Genomic DNA, 21930 nt, shown 5'->3' with positions numbered 1-21930 from the left:
TGCATTTTAAGACATATTTAAAACAATAAATAACTTAAAACATGCATAAGATAAATGTGATCTAGTATGGCCCGACTTCATCTTGAAGCTTTTACTTCAAAGTCCGTCTTGAAAATCTCCGTGGGAGGCACCATTTTCTTCAAATAGGATAAGCTATAACTAATTACAACTATTTGATGGTTCGCAGACCATATTTGAATTGAAAAATAACTTTGGTACTTTAGACCAATTACATTCAAATTAATGGTACGCAGACCATATTTTCTATCCTATTTGGGCCATACTAGTCACTTCATAACCTGCAAAACAGTACATATACAATATATATACCATTCACCCATTCATTATCATGAATGGCCCACATAGCTGGTTAGTAAAACACATTATGCATCACGTAAACATTTGCAGCAATTAATCAAGGGCACCAATAATCTACCAATTATTCAGTCCTTATTAATTCTAATCAAGTTGTTTTAACCTTAAGGATTTGTAGACCTAATCAAGAGTTTATGACTAAAAAGCGCTCCCACTTAAACCAATAAATTTATATGCTTTACTAATTTTAAACATAAAAATGTATTTCTAGTCTAACCGGAAACATACAAATTTAATTAAAATTTAAAGCTCATATAAATTTATAATTGAATCCAAATTGTTTAATTTAATTTCAGTCGTATTTAAATTAATTCATGATTTTAATTTTAGTAAAATAATTAGAATAAATAACATTTATTATAATTACAATATTAAAAATTAAAATCCAAGAAAATAATTTAAATTATTAATTTTAAAATTAATTAAAATTACGTGAACTAAAATTTTCAAATTAAACATTCAAAACGATCTAATCGTAACGCAAACACCCTACGCATTGCACGCCCATGGGCCGCACGCACACAGCCATCGCTGGCCATGTGCGCGCAGCCCATGCGCTCGTCGCATAGCTGCTGCATCTCCATCGCAAGCCTCCGCACGCACTGGTGCTCGCTGCGCGCGCCAGCGCTCATCGCACGCGAGCTATCGCTCGCAGTGCGCGCGCGACATCGCTCGCTGGGCGCGCAAGCCATCGCTCGCTGGGCGCGCGACATCGCTCGCTGGGCGGGCGACATCGCTCGCTGGGCGGGCGACATCGCTCGCTGTGCGCGCGAGCAATGCTGGGCGCAGCGCACGTGGCACGCGAGCTTGCGCTCGCTGCGCGCGAGGCTGCGCGCTCTTGTGCGAGGCAGCACGCGTTGTGGCGCAGCTCGCTTGCTGCCCACACGCGACTGCCTTGGCTCGCCCTTCGCCCATGCCCATTCGTCCATTGCTCGTGGCACACGACACAAGGCAGGGCTGCTGCCTTGTGCTCGTGCACTACGCCCTTGCTCATTGCATTCGTGCCGCACGGGCGACGAGCTCCCTTGCTCGTCGTCGCATGCCCGCATTATACAACACCCCTTAAGGGTAACACGAAGCGTCCATTGCTTCGTGCGTGCAAGTTTTATGAACGAATCGCATAAAAATTTAAAATTTATATTTAAAATTAATGACAAATTAATAAATAATATTAATTTCATAATTTTAGGGCGAAAAATCGAAAATTTATTATCCAATTGATTTCCGATTGTTATGTATTCAAGTCTAGGTCATAAAAATTTAAAATTTATCATAAATTTACAATTTTTATGGTGGTTTTTAATCATAGGTTTCTAATTAAATTACAATTAATTATGAAAATCAAATTAATTCTAAATTATTCTAATTTTCAACAAATTAATCATAATTACAAATTAGATTGCATAATTAACAAGACTAGGCATTCAAACTTGTTAAACATATGCAGTAGGTCAATCAAAAATTCAAGATTTATCAACAAGAATCGCAAATATTTAATTTAACATCTTAAATTTACGAAATTTTGCATTCGAAAAACTAAAACCTTCGAAAAGTCATAGTTAGGCTTCGAATTTGAGAATTCTGGGTTCGGCAGAAAAATATTATTTTTGTCAAAATTTTAGAATGTCTTTTACCTGCGGAATTGACACAAAAATCACTCAATTCGGATGAGTAACGAAGAAACTGCCGAAAAACTGCGTACGTATAATTAAATAAACGCAATTTGCAATTAATTAACAATTACGAAAATTAATCACCCCTTTTAATTCTTGAAAATTTGTAATATTTAACCATGTTCATGCAATTTAGATTATGAAAATAATAAGGGGCTCGTGATACCACTGTTAGGTTATGATACATATGACATTACATAGATCATGCGGAAACAACCATTAACCCAGGACAACATATTATTTACACATAATCATATAGCATAATTTAGATGCATACTCTTTGTTGCGTGCCCTCCCTAGCTGCGCCCGAACCGAACAAGAACAAGTCTTTAGGACTCCAAGTGTCGTCCCTCCGTAGATAGTCCACAGTACGTCCGGATCCGCCTTAAGATTGACCAACTAGAATCGCCCTTAAGGTACTAGAAAATTTCGGCACTTTTATGAGCAAGATGTGTGTTTTAATTTTCTCTCAAAAAACTCACTTTTGAATACTTTGAAACTTGTTATAAATTGTGAGCCCTAGCCTCATATTTATAGGGGTATGTAAAGGGAATCGAAATCCTATTCAGATACAAATTAATTAAACCTAGAATCCTACAAGAACTCTAATTTTAATTAATTTATCAAATAGAATTAGGAATTTAATCATTAACCGAACTCTGCATGTTTTAGGAAACGTGCACGAACACAAACACTTGCACACACACGCACGGCTGCCACGATGGGCCCCATGCGTGCGCGCGAGCAGCAGCCCACGCAGCGCCCGCGCGCGCTGCGCGCTGCGCGTGCTGTGCGCGCTGTGCGCGCTGCGCAGCCTGCTGGGCCTGGCCTTGCGCTGGGCCTGGCGTGGCTGTTTGTGCGGCGCGCTTGGCTTGCTGGGCGATGGCCTGGCTTCGTGCTGGGCCTCGTCCGGCAGGCCTCGTCCGATGCTTATTCGTACGATGCGCTTCCGATTAAATTTTCCGATTCCGGAATTCATTTCCGATACGAACAATATTTAATATTTCCGATTCCGGAATTAATTTCCGTTTCGAACAAATATTTAATATTTCCGTTTCCGGAATTATTTTCCGATTCCGGTAATATTTCCGATTCTGACAATATTTCCGTTTCCGGCAATATTTCCGATTCTGGCAATATTTCCATTTCCGATAATATTTTCCGATACGTACCATGTTTCCGTTTCCGGCAACATCTACGACTTGGATAATATTTATTTTTCCGATACGATCCATATTTCCGTTTCCGGCAATATCATCGTTTCCGGAGTATTCATTTCTTGCCTGTGACGATCTTAGCTCCCACTGAAACCAAGATCCGTCGGTTCCGAATATTCATAGATGGAGTATTTAATGCCATTAAATACTTGATCCGTTTACGTACTATTTGTGTGACCCTACGGGTTCAGTCAAGAGTAAGCTGTGGATTAATATCATTAATTCCACTTGAACTGAAGCGGCCTCTAGCTAGGCATTCAGCTCACTTGATCTCACTGAATTATTAACTTGTTAATTAATACTGAACCGCATTTATTAGACTTAACATAGAATGTATACTTGGACCAAGGGCATTATTTCCTTCAAAACATAATTGCACTCCCTTTATGTCACGATAACCGGGTTTTGTCAGTTTTTCTCATTGTCGTTAAAAACTGAATGGCGACTCCTATATTACTAGTCAATTGGGTGTATACTCACAGGAAATCCAATTACACTTGATTGAATAAAAAGAATCGTCACACCCACGAGGGACAAGGTCACGCATTAGCCTCGTGCTTTTTCGACCCCCTCACAGTTACCATTTTGGGCAGCGCTCGGGCATGGCAGTTACTATAAATAGTAGTTTCTAAAAATGGAAGTATGGTTTACGGGATTATCAGGTAGTCATGGATCGTTAGTCGCATACTTAGGAAAGCTTAGTCAAGCGGTGTTTGGTTTCATCATCGAACACACCGTACCGGGCCTAGGGACAAATGTAGGCGTCTACACATGGTACCCACGCAATAACCGTGCGCGAGTACCATGTGAGCCAAGCAGATCTTGTGCGCGGGTTATGTTTAAAATTTAATTTTTAATTTTTAACTTTTTTACGTGAGTTAGAGATTAAGAATTAATGTTAATTAAAATATATGTGTAAATTATGTCATAAATGAGTGTTATTGATTTTAGGAATAATTTGTAATATAATTTTTTTAATTAATTTTTATTAAGTATATTATTAATTGAGTGTTAAGTATATTGTTAATCTTTTTATTAAGTATATTATCAATATTTTTTTAATATTTCGTTTGTTCATATAATTTTTATTTGTCATTAATATTTTTATAAATTAACATTAATTTGTTAAAAATTAGCGTTAATAGAGTTAAAAAGTCCGATGAGTGTGATCCAAGTTGTGGTGAGGGGGGCTGAGCAAACACAGGAGAGAAGGTGAGGGTGACTTTCTTTACAAAGGGTAAAAGTGTACTTTCATGCGAGAAATGATGACGTTATTAGCTAATTAGGACGTCGAATAAAAATCCCTTAAATCAATGGTTTGAATTAAACATCAATAAGTTCGGCCCGGTGGAAAATGGGCATGTCATGCCAACACATATCCACATGTGAAATAATCCCCTACAGATTTTCTTGTAGTAATCGTGCAGAAACAACAAATATTAACAAATTGATGTAACTCTACTATAAGTAATATCCAAACCGATTTCCTTGGATTATTCAATCTCTTTAATCTGCAATCAGTCTCGATTCTTCTCAGATTTCTATCTCTTTTAAGGTTTGTAGACCAACTTTCCCTTTTGACTTTAAATTCCTTTGCTGTGTTATTTCATTTCAATGCTATTTTTTCCATTTCATGAACTGGGTATGTCAAAATTCTCTATTTGATTTTTTTATTTGCTTGAATTTCTTTGTTTCTGCCCTTTTGTTGGATTTTAATTGTTTCCATTTCTTTGTCTTTTCAATTTCTATTGATGATTCGTCCCATTTACATCTGGTTTTGTTTGCTTGAATTCTGAATAAAAATCATATGTTTCTGGGGTAATTCTGAGGGGGTTTTCCTTTGTTGATGGATATTTTGGGACTTGTGGATGTTTTTTTTGTGTGTGGGTGTTTTGAGGGATTTGAATGTTAAATGACCAAATGGGTATTTCTTGTTCTTTTTCATATGTTTTTCCTGTGATTATCTTTGTTGAACTTTTTTGTGTAGCTAACCTTAATGGAGTAGTGAACACTAATTGTACATCAGTAAGAAAATTTCAGTGGTTTTGTTTGGGAGGGGTTTGCAAGTGACTGTCGCACTAGATAGAAGCGAATTGAGGAATAGGATTGTTATGGATGATAATAGGAGATAAATTATTGCTTAAGGTAGCTGACCCCGTCCATTTTGGGAATAAGGTTTCAGTGTTGTTATTTGAGAGGGGGTTGACCTAGGAAATAGTAACTGTCTCATATGATCCAGGTCACGTCTCTCTCCCAAATGGGAGATCTGAACTACTTGTAGGATTACTGCAATATCACAGTTTATTGGCACCAATTTGTTCCACAAACTGAACAAATGAATTAAGCAGCAATTGAAATAAGAACGTGGAAGCGTAAATTTTACCTTGTTATGTCCTGCATACAGTAGTCACCAACATTAGATAGCTCTAAGTCTGTTGCTATTCAGCTCGTTTACTAAATGAATATTTTGTCGTATATTTTGATCATTTTGTGCTGAATCTATAGACTATAGTTCCATACCCGTACTACAGATTTTTGTTCATGATAAGAATTGCATTCTCAAACGTCTAAAGTTTATCTGCCAGTTATATGGTCTAAAGTGATGTTCTCAGATATATGCCGTACGGAGTAGTTAGTTATTTGTTCACTGTTATTTAATTTCACATATGGTTTTGTGCAAAAGCTGTTTGACTACCAACACATAATGTTTAAGTTCATCACTTCATTGTTTATGTTGGTTGCAGTATATAACCCAAAATGGTTGAGGAGAAGGCCTTCATTGCTAAAGATGTGACTGAAGTAAGCAGCCTGACCCTTTTGTACCCTTGTAGTTATAAGCCATAGTTTATTAGATCTTATCATTCATTTGTTAAATATGTGACTTGTGTAGTTGATTGGGAAAACGCCATTGGTATATCTCAACACTGTCGCCGATGGTTGTGTTGCTCGTGTTGCTGCAAAGCTGGAAGGAATGGAACCTTGCTCTAGTGTTAAAGACAGGTTACTTTTTTCTTTTCTTTTATTCTGTGTGAGTGTGTGTGTATTTCTCGGTGATTGAGATCCTGGCATGGCTATAATCTGCTGTATACATGTGTCATTGCTGAATGTCTAAATTGCTGTGCTCTTGCAGGATTGGGTTCAGTATGATTACTGATGCTGAAAAAAGCGGGCTTATTACACCTGGAGAGGTTAGTAGTCAGTAACACTTCTGAATCTAGAATTATTACATTAAGGATGTAGTACCTGGTTAAGGCAATGATTATCTGAATGAATTATTACATTAACCATTTAGAGGTTGAAGTTCTGCTTGTACTATTTCTTTTTTCTCAATGGTTCAGAGTGTCCTGATTGAGCCCACCAGTGGAAATACTGGCATTGGATTAGCCTTCATCGCAGCAGCTAAAGGTTACAAGCTCATCATTACGATGCCAGCATCAATGAGTCTTGAGCGGAGGACTATTCTCAGGGCCTTTGGTGCTGAGCTTATCCTTACTGATCCAGCAAAAGGTATGAAAGGGGCTGTTCAGAAGGCTGAGGAGATCCGTGACAAAACTCCTAATTCATATATACTACAACAGTTTGAAAACCCTGCCAACCCAAAGGTAATGCTCCTTGATGTATTTGTGTCATTCTTCATTGGATATTTGGATTTATAGCTTATTGGAACATTCACTCTAACGTTAATGGTCTTTGTTTAGGTTCATTATGAAACAACTGGACCAGAAATTTGGAAAGGCACAGGTGGAAAAATTGATATATTCGTCTCTGGAATAGGGACTGGAGGTACAATAACAGGTGCAGGAAAATACCTAAAGGAACAAAACCCGGATGTTAAGGTCAGTTGTGGCATTGATGTGTAACAAAATTCCTAAAGTTATTTGAAGTCTAAGTCGCTCTTTGTGAATATCTCTCCTTTTCTTCTGTTCTTTCATGCCCTTATCTTGTGGTATTTGTCTTCATGCTTCAGCTAATTGGCCTGGAACCAGTGGAAAGTGCTGTATTGTCTGGAGGAAAACCTGGTAATTAACAAAGCTATGATCCTTGAATATCTCTTGTTCATGAGTCGTGACCTCTTATTATTGCTGGGTAAAGATGTCAAAAACATTACTTGGGTTATACCTGTTTATTTATATAGTTAGTTATCTTCCGGGACAGTTCAAGCTTGTTGAATTTTGTTCAACATACACCTACTATTTGTCAATAAACATGGACATTTGTGCTGCCAGTATGTACTGCTTTCAGAGGAAATCCACACAATATAAGCTTTTAAGTGCGGGAAAATGTACTCACTTGCATGAAGTGCATAGCTTTCTTTGCTGTAGAGAGGAACTTGATTGGTTTCTAACTTTCTATACAATTGGTAGGGTTATTATATACTATGTAGTCTGTAGTTTGTAACTTTGCTTATAAAAACCCCTTGTCAAAAAATTGTTCTTGTATTTCTGATTTTTGAGTGCTGTTAATCTTTTTTTGAACTGTGGGAAAAAAGAAAAAGAAAATCCAGTCTGTTGGTTTATCAGACAATTTTCTTAAACTTGGTGGAATTGCATGTTTGTGTACATTTATAGGCCCACATAAGATTCAAGGACTTGGAGCTGGATTCATACCTGGTGTTCTGGATGTGAATATTATCGATGAAGTGGTTCAGGTGAGCCTTTTATTCTTTTGGATTGTTGTGTACTTCCACTAATTATGTTATATGCTAATATGTTCATAAGTTTCATTGCTTGTCGCATAGATGTCTTATAGTATCATCTCAGTTCGATTTTGCCATGTTTGGTTAACTTTTTTGAAAAAGAGGAAAGTGACTGAAAGTTGTTAGTATCCTTTTTGCAATGAGTTTAGTTATTTCGTCCACGGGGTAGGGGGTTTGTACATGAGACTGTAAGTCTTTTTTCCCTGAATATCACCCGTTGTCTACAGATAATGTTAACCAACTTTGACTAGACTGGGATGATTGGATGAATGCTCTACTCTAGCTTTAACTTCTTGGTATTACATACAAGTAGGAGTATATGTTATTTGAGTATATCTGCCAAATATTTGTATAAATGGACAACTCATCCACTTTTCTCTTTCTCTCTTTCTTTTGTGTTGGGGGTTCTAAATTATGCAGATATCCAGTGAAGAATCTATTGAAATGGCCAAATTGCTCGCCCTCAAGGAAGGTCTACTGGTAAGTTCTTTAATGTTTGGTATGTTTATTTGCTATGTAGTTCACATGCTTCTATCATCCTATTTGCTATCTAAATAATAAAGTACTCCATTTACTATGATAGTTCTTTATGATGACTGGGAAATTCATTTTTCAGGTTGGGATTTCATCTGGTGCTGCTGCTGCCGCTGCCATTAAAGTGGCAAAGAGGCCTGAAAATGCTGGAAAACTCATCGTCGTAAGCTTATTTCTGTGTTCTTATATACTTGTAACCTACTTGCACCAACCAAAGTAAAAAAGATGAAAGGATGAATGCTTCTTTTGACTAATTATTGTATCCTTGTTTACCTTAACAGGCTGTCTTTCCCAGCTTTGGCGAACGATATTTATCCTCGGTGTTGTTTGATTCAGTGAGGAAGGAGGCAGAGAGCATGGTTATTGAGTCCTAAGTTCGAGTTCTCCTTTAATGGTCTTGGATACTTCACAGGCTTTGGTCTTTTCATGTGGTCTAAATCCTAGTTTTCTTCTGTTTTCCTTTTCTTTTCTCGTAGACATGCAAATCGTGGCCCTTCTGTATTAGAACAATGTCAGTTGTGTCCTTGATGTTTGGTCATCATGCACTGGCAACTATGGTTTGTGATGTATAAAATACTCTTTCATGTTCTTCCATTACATATTGTTGATGAGGGATTTCATGTGATAGACAGCAGCCTTCAAACTTGGCTAAGTTGCTAAGGGATTTCATGTGATAGACAGCAGCCTGGTAATTAGCCAGATTGGAATAAAACTTACCACCCTCCATTACATTCTATTAATGTTTATCAACAACGACGTGAGTACAAAACACAACAGACGAGCAGATAGGTAAACATAAGCGATAGCAACATTTTTGTTGGAACTAACTGCGTACTACACACATCTTTATTTCTCCAGTTTTGATTATCATTTTTATACACGATAATTACAAAAGTTTCGAAACATACCCCGGTCAATGAACTTTTATCACCGATCACCAGTCAATGAACTTTTATCACCCTAAAAGTGCTAGAATTATAAAACTTTCTGAGTATAACTAGGGTAGGGGCTGCGCGAACGCAAGCCCCCCTATCACAAATTATGACGTACACTCTCCCTCTTGAGGAGATGTTAGGCAGGCGCCCCTCCAAAGTGCAATGGAAGTCACCTACCTAGGCCATGAGCCTTCATGATCACCCATTTGACCCCGTCCAGGTAAGTATGGAATCCACTAGCCCAATGCCACATACTTATACTGTTGTTTATTTATCTAGTTTCCTTCACAGTCGATGTGGGAGAATGGTGAAATACTGTTTTGCTGCTTCTCATTTGTTTAGTATTAGTATCTATGTCTTCTTAAGTTGTTTTAGTTAGCAAAGTTACATTACCGAAGATTGAATTGTGATTTTTGTTTGATTTTGTCAGTTACTTTTTGACTGGGAGGAAGGCAACGTTAGTTTAAAAGTTTGGTTGAAATAAATCAAATCCCACAGTATAAGGAACTGAGGATTATCATATCAGATGGATTTCAAAAGCTTTGTCAATTTAATTCAAGTTTGAGTTTCTTGTAGGCCCTCTATCAATGATACATCATTCCCTATGCTTGTACTTTGTTAAATTTTCAACAAGACAATTAACTCGTTAAGGTGTTAAAAACATCCTCCAATTGGTTTCGGATCATGATTGTATATTTCAAGGAAGAGTTGTTCAATTGATAATTCTTTTATCATTGATCAATAACGAAAAATATGTTGTTCATGTCACCCAAAAATCACTCCAATCTCAGTATCACCTAGCGTAGAAGTAAAATAGAATAACCGTTTTAATTGCTAGTCTCCTAAACGAAGCTTTGGCAACTATCTCTAATTATCTACCATTCATTTTGACTGTATTAAGAGGCCGACAGAACGTCCTTGTTATTGTAAAAGGGAAAGCAGCAGTAATATAACAAGTATTTGGATCGAGTAACGGGGATTCCCTGTTCGAGCTAGCAGTGGTATTTACATAATCCAAGTGGGATATTTGAGAAAAACTAGCACTGATATTGGACAGGGGCCGCGCGGACGCAGGCCCCCACTATCACAAATTATGACGTACGCTCTCCCACTTGGGGAGACGTTAGGCAGGCACCCCTCCGGTATGTGCAATGGAGGCCACCAACCTAGGCCATGGGCCTTATTGATCGCCCATTGACCCCGTCCAGGTAAGTGATTTGAACAATGTGCAGCCTTCATTATTTATACCATTTCCTTTCCACATTCTTAAAAATATCTTCGATGTGGGACTTTAGAATGTCATACTATGTTTAGTGTTCAGCAGATAAATGTTAGACACAACATTCGAGTGCCGATATGTATCATAGAGACAATTAATTGTTTCAAGCTTTGTCACCACAAGATCTTATACAAATGTTGTACAAAAGTTACTTTGAATCTTTGATATATGTAAAAGTTATCTATTTTTAGTGATAAATTTTTGGACAAATTGTTTTTTACCACCTAAAAAAACCGAAAATTATTTTTACCATCTTAAAAAAAAATCGTATTTTACCACCTAAAAAAAATTAAAAGTTTTTTTTACAATGAAGAAATCGTTACGTGGGACCCACAACAACGGTGATATTTTAGATTTTTTCACTTATCTTCACGATTTTACATATTTCACGATTTTAGTACTCTGCATTTTCTTCCCTGTCGTTCTCTCTTCCAACCTGCGAAATGTTGTACCCAGATTTCCTCCAAAAAAATCAATCAAAAAAGCTGAAATCAAAATCAGTTACAAATGACAGAAGTATAGGTAGAAGGAAAGATGGAGTAGAATTCGCAGCTTGAGAATGTTAGGAGATAGAATGTTTAGCTCTTGCGAAATGAGGTACCCAAATTGAAAGAACACTTCTTAAAATTCACGAAAATATATACTCAAATCGTTAATCTTTCCAGCTTTGCAAAGGAGATTGAAGAGCTTCATTTAAGGTATGATTTATTTGTGCAAAAATAATATCTCATCAATTCGTTTCGTAATGAGTAATTGAAACGATGTTAATTGTGTTTATTAAACCAATTTGTGTGTGTAATTGATTCGAAAACATTATGTATGTTGAGCAATTTGCTGAATTTATGATTCAGTGGCTTAAATTAACCCCAAAAATAGGAAATTAAATTTAGGGTTCATAACAATTTTGATCGAATTGGGGATTTCTTGAATGTGATTCGTTTTTTAAAATTAAATTTTTTTTTTTGGGCAGGAATTACAAACAGGCAACATAATAGGAAAAGAAAAAAGCCCATTACAATCAGCCTACTGTCGATTCATGGGAAACATAACTAACACTACCTGAACAACTCAAAGAACAAGACTCGACTCTGCTAACAGAAGAAACTACACATGACTCAGAAATACCACTCGTACTACTATAATGCAACATAAAATGAAGCTTCTTCCACGGACGGTACACTAAACTAGGTGGAGGGACCAATTGACTGTTGGTTCAGTGGTGATTGAGGCTGAACTTGGTAGGGAGGACCTGTGTTCGATCCCCCGCAACAACAATTGGGAGGGGAATGGAACCTATCCACTCAGAACTCGCCCCGAATCCGGATTAGCCCTAAGGGTGAACCGGATGGTACACCAAAAAAAAAAACTAGGTGGAGGGCCAACAAGCTTTCTCTTCTTTCCTACTTTGAACCTGCGAGCATCATCAACACGAGAATGAAATGAGTTCTTTTCCATATTCACCGAATGCACTCTTCTGGTTCCCTTCCCACAACTTCGGGCTAAATTTTTCCTTCCTCCGGCATGAGAAGAAATCGATGATAGAAGACGACTTGCACAAACACCCAACTTGAAACTGAATGCATATAGTCATATCACAGACGTTGGTCAAATCCTCATTGTGCTCTTCACTTTACTTGAAATCAGGCAACCCAACTTCCATCGCCAAATTATCCTCCTTGTGTTGGTCCACTGAAGTTATAGATTTTGTGATATCCTCCATGGGTTACAAGGTAGAATCTGACAAGCTCTTCTCAGTGGCGGATCCAGGAATTGGGGAATGGGGGTACGGAGTTGTAGACAGTACTAACTATTAATAATAAAAAAAACGTCCAATACCAAAATTTAATTACCAATTTAAATTACAACTAATTCAAGTACACAATATTCAATAAAAATTATATTTGCATCCGACGAGATTTCATATTTTGGAAACGATTTATTACATCTTCATCACTAACTTTAGAAGAAAGACCTCTCTCAATAAATGTGACTAAACAATCATTTAACAATTGATCACCCAACCGATTCCGCAATTTGCTCTTCACAATAGTCATTGAGGAAAAGACTCTTTCCACACTTGCCGTTGCCACAGGAAGAATTAATACTGGCCTTAAAAGTAGGTAGACTAGCTTGTAAGTAGTATGCTTATCGGTTTCAACGAGCATGGTAGAAAGTTCACCAAGATCTTTCACTTCTCGAAACCTTATATCCTTTCGCATGTCATCAATAAAAGGCTCAAACCGAAGACTTACCAAATCATTGGTTGAGAACTCACTTGGATAAAACTTAGCAAGTCTTATCAACTTCATCTCATCAAAAAGAGCAAACGAATTGGTGGGACTCAAGCAAGCCATACAAAGTAGCAATTCCATATTCACCTCATTGAACCTATTGTTAAGCTCTTGAAGTTGTAAATAAATGACACTTAGAAACATTTCAATAATGACACTTAGAAACATTTCAATACGAAAACGATGAAGATTTGTAACCTTAGCAAAGAAACGTTTTGATCTTCCACTCGGAACATACAATGCATCCATATCGGGAACTTCAATCTCATGTTTAGCACAAAAAGAACAAAACATTTTGAAAAAATACCTCCCATCTATGATCTCTCATCGTTTGCAAACGTTCCTTAGTCAAAGAAACAAGAGCCATAGCATTAACAATATTTTGGTCCTTCCTTTGCAAAGATTGACTCAAGAATTCCGTATACCCAAATATTTCTAGCATCAAGTGTGTTATGAAAATGAACTCGAATGACTCAAATTTCTCCATAATAGCTTGAGCTTTCCCACGATCATCCCCATACAAGGGATTCTTGCCAATCATCTCAAGTACCTTCATGATTGTAGAATACAAAGTAGTGATATTCAAAATTGTTTTGTAGTGTGACCCCCCATCGAGTTTGTCCGGGCCTCCCCAAACCAAGCTCTTGGTTCAAACCTTGCCCACTTTCAATTTCACCACATTCTAATGCCTCCAAAACTTTTTGAGCTTGAACTACTCGAAGCATTTCTCTACTCTTACAAGAAACTCCAATAACATTCAACAAATAACCAAGTTGTTCAAAAAGCCAAATACAATCATCATTTTCCTTAGCAACCGCAACAAGAGTCAATTGAAGTCGATGTGCGAAACAATGTATGTAGTAAGCAGAAGGACTATCATTCATAACCAAAGTTTTCAATTCATTTATTTCACCCCTCATGTTGCTAGCCCCATCATAACCTTGACCACGAACTTTAGACAAACTTAAAGAATGCTCCATAAGTAAAGACTCGATTTCTTTCTTAAGTGACAAAGCAAAGGTGTCCTCAACATGCACAATACCAATAAATCACTCACAAACCCTCCCTTGTTTACAGACATAATGAACACAAAGGGCTAATTGCTCCTTTTGAGATATATCACTCGACTCATCAGCCAAGATTCCAAAAAACTCATCACCTAGATCTTCGATAATGAGCTTAGTAGTCTCTTTGGCACAACAATTAATAAGTTCTCTCTAAATGGAAGGAGCGGCCATTTGATTGTTTCCCGAGGCACTCTTCAAGACAACTTTCTTAGCCTTTTTATCATTCTCCGCAAGCCATAACAAAAGCTCTTTAAAATGTCCTTTGTTGTCTGACATTTCACTTTCATCATGGCCACAAAATGCTAAACCTTGTCGCAAAAGAAATCTCAAACATCTAAGTGTGTAAGTGAGGCGAGTTTTATAAAGAGAACTAGCTTTAGTACTATGCTTGGACAAAGATTGGGGATTGATGACTTTTGATTCATGAAAAAATCATACTTCTCTACAGCTTCATTATGGCCACTGCCAATACCCCCAACATGTTTTTTCAATCTCTCAGGTTTATTCCATGTATTAAAACCTCCATTGACAAATGTATCACCTCCTGGATAACTTGTTTTATCTTTAAATAAGTAACAAATGAAACAAAACGCAGCATCTTTGTGAACGCTATACTCGAGCCAATCATACTTTTTAAACCAAGATACACTAAAAACAACGCATACCACCCTTATTCGTTTGAGGGAAAGCATGTGTATGTGGTTGACAAGGCTTTTTAACAATATATCCTCTTCTTACGGAGTCTCGATCATTGGGATGATAAGATGACATTGGTATTCTTAATCCAGGATCATGTGGCAGAAGATTAACATCAAAAATATCATTTCTCCCGCAAGCTCCTGCTCTACTTTGAGGAGTGGTTTCACATGGGACTTCATCTTCACTGGAAAATTCAGCATCATCACTTTCTTCAGTTTGCGGCAATGGTGGGTCTGGAAAATCAGTTTGATTTTCTTGAATTGGAGAAAGCTCACAATTGATTTCTTCAATTGGTGGAAATGGTGTTAGATCTTCAATTTCATTTTCTTGAATGGGAACCTCACGATCTATTTCTTCAATTGGTGGTTCCTTTGAAGTCGGTGAGGATGAAGATGATGATTTTTGTGACTTCCCTCCACCTTTCCTCCAAAAGAATTCTAAATTTTTGTTCTTCATTTTGTAAATTTCAACTCTAACAACCTAGCAGTTAAAACCAATCCTCAATTAGACAATAAGACAACAAACTAATTTCACATTATTCACTCTAAAATTACAGTAAATCAATTATACAATTATGAACTAATTTTAAATTTCTAATTGTCTAATTGATTGAAATCTGAAGTTTTACTAATGTAGATACTATACGAATTGAAATTAAATGGTTGTAAAAGATGTAAACATGTTACTCCCAATTTCTTTTTCAAATTCTTGTTTAATAGATTAGTATAAATCTATAACAAAGAAACAAATTAGTCAAACTTGCCAACTCTAATTCTCTAAATAATTAAACAAATCTGATGATGTAATCATGTAAATACAATTCGTATTTCGTAACTTACACATTTGACCCATTGAATTAAAGATTGAAAAAATAAAAAATATAAGTGAACAAACTTACTGGAGAAGGACTGTCGGATTTCAGTTCATTGATTGTCGAACTAGTGGACTGCTGAATTTTGAGGTGGCGTTCAAGATGTTAAGATCTGAAACTCTGAAAGTGGGAGACTGTAAGGTAGTGTCGCTTGAGGTTACGAAGAAAGAGAACGAAGTCGGGTAAAATGGGTTCAATTGAGTCACTTTTGTCTTTTGGCCTTGGGCTTTACTATAAAATATTTACATGGGCCAATTCTAATTTTTTTTCTCCAGATTTTTTCTAAGGAATGGGGGGGCAGTTGTACCCCTTGCCCCCCCTTAAAACTGCCACTGGCTCTTCTCATGACTTTCACTTGGCCTCACAGATTCCTTCTTTGGTATAGGAATTACTCTAATATCCATAGGAGACACGAATCTAGAGTTTCAATATTGGATCGATTTCCCTTGGCTTAGGAGAATATAATCCTTTCGTGAAATGTTAAGATAAGAGCCCGACCTTTTCCGGTTAACAAACCGATACTTAGACTCTGACATATTTGGTCTATCAAAATTGTTGACACTCTCACAATCTTCCAACACCTTATTTTCCACCATTTCCATATCATCACTCATTTGATTGTCTTCAACAATACTTGCGCAATCCTGCATCTGAAAATCCTCCACGGTTATAGAACTCTGCACTCTCATATCATTGTTCCAAACTGAATCATTATCACTCTTCCTTTCATTTTTATCTTTTATGGACTCCTTCTCTGAAGTCTGGTCATTCCCATTATTGCAATCCTCAACCATACTTCTCTTCACCTTTTTCCGGGAGTGAGGTAAACCAAGACCTAGACCTAAAGGGACAGAAACCTAGACATGGTCCTTTCCCTTCTTCACCATGAGAGAGAGTTTAACCTTCTCAAGCTTCCCATCTATTTCACGGTTAGAAGGATCCACTTAAGAGGCCAATAATAAGTCCAAAAAAGCAAAGTCTCCCCTACACAATTCTCCCGCCGCCATGGCTCTCCTGTATAAATCTTTGACATTGTTCGAGTCAAATTCCAATATTACGGAGCAAATAAGACCAACTTGCTCATATTCAATTTTCCTACTAAAACAAACTGCTGAGTTTAGAAGGATGCAAATAGAGAGGTCATAAAATTTGCGTAGATGCTCCTCCTCTTCAAATATAAAACAACCAAGGATAATCCCCGCATATCCATACTTCTCCAAAGAATCAATAATATGACCTTTTTTAAAGAGCAAGTTCCCTTCCTCTTTCATCTTCAGAGCTAAATCAAAAACACCTCTTGGATTTTTTGAGTTAGCAAGAAGCCCAATCAAAATTTCATCTTCTTCCTTCAGATTTTCCCCTTATGTGAGGAGTTTATTGAGCTCTTTCCTAAACTTCTCATAGACCTTCACAGAGCACATCATGAAGATACAAGAGAACCCAAACAAACTCAAAAGAACCAAACCACGAGAAAACCAAGCGGCTCCAGCCACCAAATTTCAAACACCTACTCCAATCTAACAAAGTTATAAATAAATAAATAAAAACTCTAACAAAAGTAAGAGACCAAGCTCTGCACCTTAAATGGAGGTAGGCCAAAATCTCCAACCACCGCAAGGGTTAGTGAAAGAAGTGCAAGATCCTGCAATAAACATACCTAAACACTAAAAAGGAGGATTATTACGAAGCTAAATCAACCCATCGGAGAACGGAAAAGGATGAACAAACCCAGCTCCGTCTCCAGCGAGTTCAAGCAGAGGATGAGAAAAAATGCTAACCCCGAGAATTTTTAGGATAAGGAGGTTTAGAGAGAGAGAAGCAAAATTAAAGTTAGGAAATGGTAATTGAATATATTATGAACTAGTTAGGATCGTTTTTGTATGTCAATTATAGGAGATAATGCTTGGTGTTGTGAGAACTTTGTTGATGATGATGTGTCACCCTTTCCTCAGAGGTATCAAATCGCTGGCACGATCTCCCTGCAACCTACAAAACCAGAATATTCTCGTAGGAATATTTCCTCTGATGCCTAAGTAAGTATTGGCTAGAGATAGAAGTAATTTAGAAATTAGGCATAGCATAATTGTTTTAGGTAGGTATGAATGAATTGATCGCCCCTTTTACCTTGGGATTTGAACTATTTATAGGACCAGGGTTTTGGGAAGTGCCTCAAAAAACCTAAGCATATGATTGGATAACCTCAGAGATAGGGACATGTGTCCTAATCTGATATATGGAATAAAAGAGACAAAGCAAGGGCTCTTTTGGTGTATGGGCCTTTTCGAGCATTTTGGGCTTTTTTGTGTTTTGCCTTCGGAGATGATTTTTCTAGATGTGTACATCTTCCCATCATGCATGGGCCACGTGTTGCCCCATGGTAGGTCACAAGTGGAGTTTGATATTTTTAGGCCACATCATTTTCCCCTCAAGGGGGATGCTCTAATATTTTTAGGGCATTCTCCTTGATGCAGGTTTGCACCACGTGTTGTCATCTACTGAGCTTCAGTTTTTCTTTTAAAACCAAAGCAAGGATTTATTTTAGTCTTTCATTTCTCTTATGACAATTGAGAGTTTTTAGAGAGAGAAATAAGTTTTTCAAGAGTTCTTTGCTTGAGCTGAAAGTGTTTGTGACCACTTTTCTTCGCTTTTGCTTTGGGGATCAATTTGCTCGACAAAAGCTTTCACCCACTTTGATTATTTGCATGTACTTCTTTTGCTATTTTTCTTGTTTTTCATTTTTGGTGATTTTTAATTGGTTATCCAATTCTTGGGGATGCGTTTTTTGTTATCCCCGTGTTTCTATTATATTTGGACAACGTCGTTGCTTTTTTTCTTCTCTTTTTAAGTCGGACGTCCCGTTTCTTATGCAGGGCCACATGGCACATATTAGGAAAACGGCTAATGTGGGTGCATGGGAAGCACCCCGAGAACGAGAAAGTCATGTTCCTTTTTCGAGCCCCCCTTATGTGACTAGGAGGGGAGCTTGTTCTTCACATCATTCTAGGGGAGAAGGTGCCAAGGCGGCCCGTTCTCAAATGAGGCATAAGAGTGTGGCTCGCCGTCCTCTGGTCCCGAGAGAGGACTTCGAGGATGATTCTTCTAGTTCTTTAGACAAGGAGATAACTAAGCATCAGCTTCCAATGGTGTAAGGGAAATAGGATTTGGATTTATTTCCATCTGATATTTTCCCAAGTAGAAAATGGCTTCGATACCTGAAGGAGCAGGGACGTGATTTTGAGCGTTTCCTTTTGTTACCTTGAGGCTTTAGCTTCAAATGTCCTAGTTCCCATAGTACTGTAGATCACCTGTCCTCAGGGGAGGTTGTTGTCTACACCGCCTCTTTTAGGCTAGGTTTTAGGTTTCCCTTGCATCCATTTGTTCTTGCTGTTTTGGATGGGTATGACATAAGACTGGCCCAGTTGACACCCAATTCTTGGGCAAATGTCTTTGGCTTTATTTCCAAATGTTCTTTTAATTACAGTGTCCCTTCCTTCTCGTCCTTCGTTAGGTTATTAGATATTGCACCCTCCTCTCGTTCTCCTCAGGGATGGTTTACCCTCTATAGCCGGAGAGGTTATAAGACAGTGGTAGGCAAGTCGTCCAATTGGGTGTGGTGGAGAACTAAGTGGTCCATCATACGAATGGAGGACCTTACCCTTTCAAGACGTCTTACTCGTTGGAATTATAGGCCGCCCTTTATTTATGAGACTGAGGCTCTTCCTCGTCTTCTTTCAAAGGAATGGAGGCTTGTAAAGCCTTTATTTGAAGCACAAATGTATAGACTGTCCGCTAAGAGTCATGCCTGGGTACCCAACAGTTGGCTTCCACACGTAGGCCAGTTTACTAATAGGGTTTTCCTTGCTGTCGTCGGCCTGTGCCCGTATTTACGCAGAGGTAGCTTTCTTTATGGAAGTAGTAAATATGTTTATGCGAATTTTGATTCCTTTTTTCTTTCGCTGACCCCCTTGGTTTGTGCAGAGTCCGATATGAGCCGTTTGTCCCCAGAAGACAAGGGGGTAGTGAAGTTTCTTGAGTGGCCTGCTATCTCAGGATTATGCCGAGAAGGTTCTTAAGGTTGTGGAGGCTAAGAAGAAAGAGTCTTAGAAGAAATCTGATGAGGCTGCCTTTTGTGACCTCCCCAAGGTACGTCCAATTATTAAGTTAGAAGCTATGTAGATTTTACTTATGTTGATAGGTGTTTTTCCTTTTTCTATAGGCGCCTACCACTTCTGTTACCGGGAAGCATCCAGGTCCCTCTTCGGTCGCTCCAAAGGCTAAGCGTCCCTTTTTTAAGAAGAAAGGGAGCGCGGATAATGATGTGATGCCTGAGCTGGTGCTGACAGCTCCACCTGTTGTGGAAGTGGGGATCTCTTCTCCTAATAGAGAAGATCCTCCTGTGGCCAATGTAGCTGGCAGGTCTACTCCGGTAGTGGCGGAAGATGTGGCGTCCTTGGCTGGGGGCCTAGAGCCTAAGGAGGCATCTGCCAAAGCGGCGACAAGTGCTGGTCCTGTTGCTGGACTCCGACTAGGAAGGAGACGAGTAGGGAGTCAGGTGATCCCTCCTTCCAAGGATAAATCGTTGCCCCAATCTTCATTGGTGCCTTCGCCAACGGCCCCAGGTAAATTTTTTAATAATCGAGGCGTCTAGTGTACACTTAGTAGTTTTTTTTGCTAATGCTCATTTTGTATGCCAACACAGCTGGCTTTGATTTTCAGCGGATGAGGTATGCCGAGGTGGCACAAATTCCCCCTTCCGGCGACTTCAGCTCGGAGGAGAAGAATAAAGTTCTTTCCTCTGTGTATGCTGCGATCCCTAGGGAGTATGTGAAATCTCTTCCGGGGATTGACAATGGGTTTTTTGGAATCATGCAGTCCCTTGCGCTAGATGTGAGTTTTTTAGAAGCTTCTTTCCTTTCAACTTGTTTTTCAGGTTCCCGTGTCGTCTTGTGTAGCTGACTAATTTATTCTTTTGTTGGTGTAGTTGTTTATCAGGTTTGTCGAGGCTCGTGAGTACCGTGTTAACATGCATCAAGAGCTGCTCGATCATAAGGATCAGATTGAGAACCATGAAAAATACGCCGAAAAGAAGGCGAGGCTAATCCGAGATGAAATGGACGTGGTCATCAGGTCGCAAGCTTCTTCTCTCCAGCAAGCCGAGGCAAGTGCCCAAGATTATGAGGAGAGGCTTAAGGAGCATGAGGAGAAACTAGTTGAACTCAAGGCTGGGTATGTTGTTGTTTGTGGGCGTGTTACCAACTTCTCCTCAAAGGTGGACGCCCTTGAAAAGAAGCTTAAGGCTACCCAAGATGAAGTGAATACCATCTGGGGAGAAGCTGCTTGCTCTTTTAAGCTTGGGGAGAAAGCCGTCTTGGAGGGTACCCGGCGGGCTTGGGACCCGGAGATGGAGGGTAAGGACTTCTCCTGGTTCAGACATTGGGTTTCGCATCAGACGGCAGTCATGACGGCCCTGCGTCTCGGGCTTGAACCTCCTGAGTTTGTCGGCGATGGAGAGGAGGAGGACGTGGAGGAAGAGGAGGTGAACTCTCCAGCCGGACAAGACATCCATGAGGGCGACTCGACCGCTCCTCATCCTTAAAAACAAATTTCTTGAATTACTGTTGGTTTTGCGTCGCCATGGGAGCTTGTATTAACATTGGTGCCTTATGAGCACCTTTTTTTTGTTAGTTTTTCTACGCCATGGGCGTATGTATGAATTTTTGTGCCTCCTATGCACTTTTTACTTCTTATGTTTCATGTTTCGTCCTTATTTGACTCTTTGGTCTGGATTTGCATTTCTCCCAAGGGCTTTCTGAGGGCTCCTCTTTTTTGGGGAATATTCTTGTTTGGGAATGGGCCTTCTTGCCCATATTTAGAAAGTAACCCCAGTGTTTTAGGTGATCAGCCTAATTGGGGCGCTAATCTAGACCACTTCTCAGGCTGTCAACCAATTAGTCTTTTCTGGCACCGTCAATGAGAAGGCGTCAGTGTTGATTGACTATCTTATTGAGTCAATATTTGCGGTTTACGTCTTTTATAGGTAAGAATTTCTATCCATTGGGCGCCTTGCTGTGCCATGTAGATAGTGAACGTTCGGAGTTGATGTTATCGGCAAAAATATAACTATTATAAATTTAGCTCAATATTGACTCAAATATTTCAACTGCTTTAGTTTTAACGAAATATAGACCGTTTTGTTTGGCCTTTTACAAAGATTAGCCGTTTTGTTGGCTCTTACATGCTACTGGCCGTTTTGTTGGCTCTTACATAATACCGGCTGTTTTGTTGGCCCTTAC

General features: G+C 38.6%; 3 protein-coding genes and 2 non-coding genes across 6 annotated transcripts; 1 reads left to right on the top strand and 4 right to left on the bottom strand.

Annotated features, from left to right (window-relative positions):
* Nucleotides 1-4724: 4724 nt before the first annotated feature.
* Nucleotides 4725-9121, top strand: LOC110788511 (cysteine synthase-like). Of its 2 annotated transcripts, none has more exons than NM_001426396.1 (11): nt 4725-4820; nt 6010-6064; nt 6156-6265; nt 6396-6453; nt 6604-6867; nt 6964-7101; nt 7233-7284; nt 7834-7913; nt 8382-8441; nt 8578-8658; nt 8777-9121. In NM_001426396.1, exons 2-11 carry the CDS (start codon nt 6023-6025, stop codon nt 8867-8869), a joined length of 978 nt encoding a protein of 325 aa, NP_001413325.1. In that variant the 5' UTR covers nt 4725-4820; nt 6010-6022; the 3' UTR covers nt 8870-9121. The 2 variants fall into 2 exon arrangements, with proteins under 2 accessions (NP_001413325.1, XP_021848851.1); XM_021993159.2 differs by lacking the exon at nt 4725-4820 and adding an exon at nt 4840-4907 and having other exon boundaries at nt 8777-9089.
* A 376-nt stretch (nt 9122-9497) lies between these two features.
* On the bottom strand, nt 9498-9658 carry LOC130460253 (U1 spliceosomal RNA). Its single transcript, XR_008920185.1, has one exon. It is a non-coding gene; the product is annotated as a U1 spliceosomal RNA (small nuclear RNA).
* Nucleotides 9659-10484: 826 nt separating this feature from the next.
* On the bottom strand, nt 10485-10646 carry LOC130460265 (U1 spliceosomal RNA). Its single transcript, XR_008920192.1, has one exon. It is a non-coding gene; the product is annotated as a U1 spliceosomal RNA (small nuclear RNA).
* A 1958-nt stretch (nt 10647-12604) lies between these two features.
* LOC130471447 (uncharacterized) lies at nt 12605-13980 on the bottom strand. Its single transcript, XM_056841574.1, has 3 exons — nt 13606-13980; nt 13308-13550; nt 12605-13264 (listed from the first exon to the last, which is right to left on the bottom strand). The coding sequence occupies exons 1-3, from the start codon at nt 13978-13980 to the stop codon at nt 12605-12607; spliced, it is 1278 nt and encodes a 425-aa protein (XP_056697552.1).
* A 2601-nt stretch (nt 13981-16581) lies between these two features.
* On the bottom strand, nt 16582-16908 carry LOC130471446 (70 kDa peptidyl-prolyl isomerase-like). The gene has a single exon (XM_056841573.1). It carries the CDS (start codon nt 16906-16908, stop codon nt 16582-16584), a length of 327 nt encoding a protein of 108 aa, XP_056697551.1.
* Nucleotides 16909-21930: the final 5022 nt, after the last annotated feature.

The sequence above is a fragment of the Spinacia oleracea genome, chromosome 4 (genome assembly GCF_020520425.1).
Source record: "Spinacia oleracea cultivar Varoflay chromosome 4, BTI_SOV_V1, whole genome shotgun sequence".
Lineage (NCBI taxonomy): Eukaryota > Viridiplantae > Streptophyta > Magnoliopsida > Caryophyllales > Amaranthaceae > Spinacia > Spinacia oleracea.
Note: the sequence above shows the minus strand (reverse complement) of the source record. Positions and strands in the feature narration are given on the sequence as shown.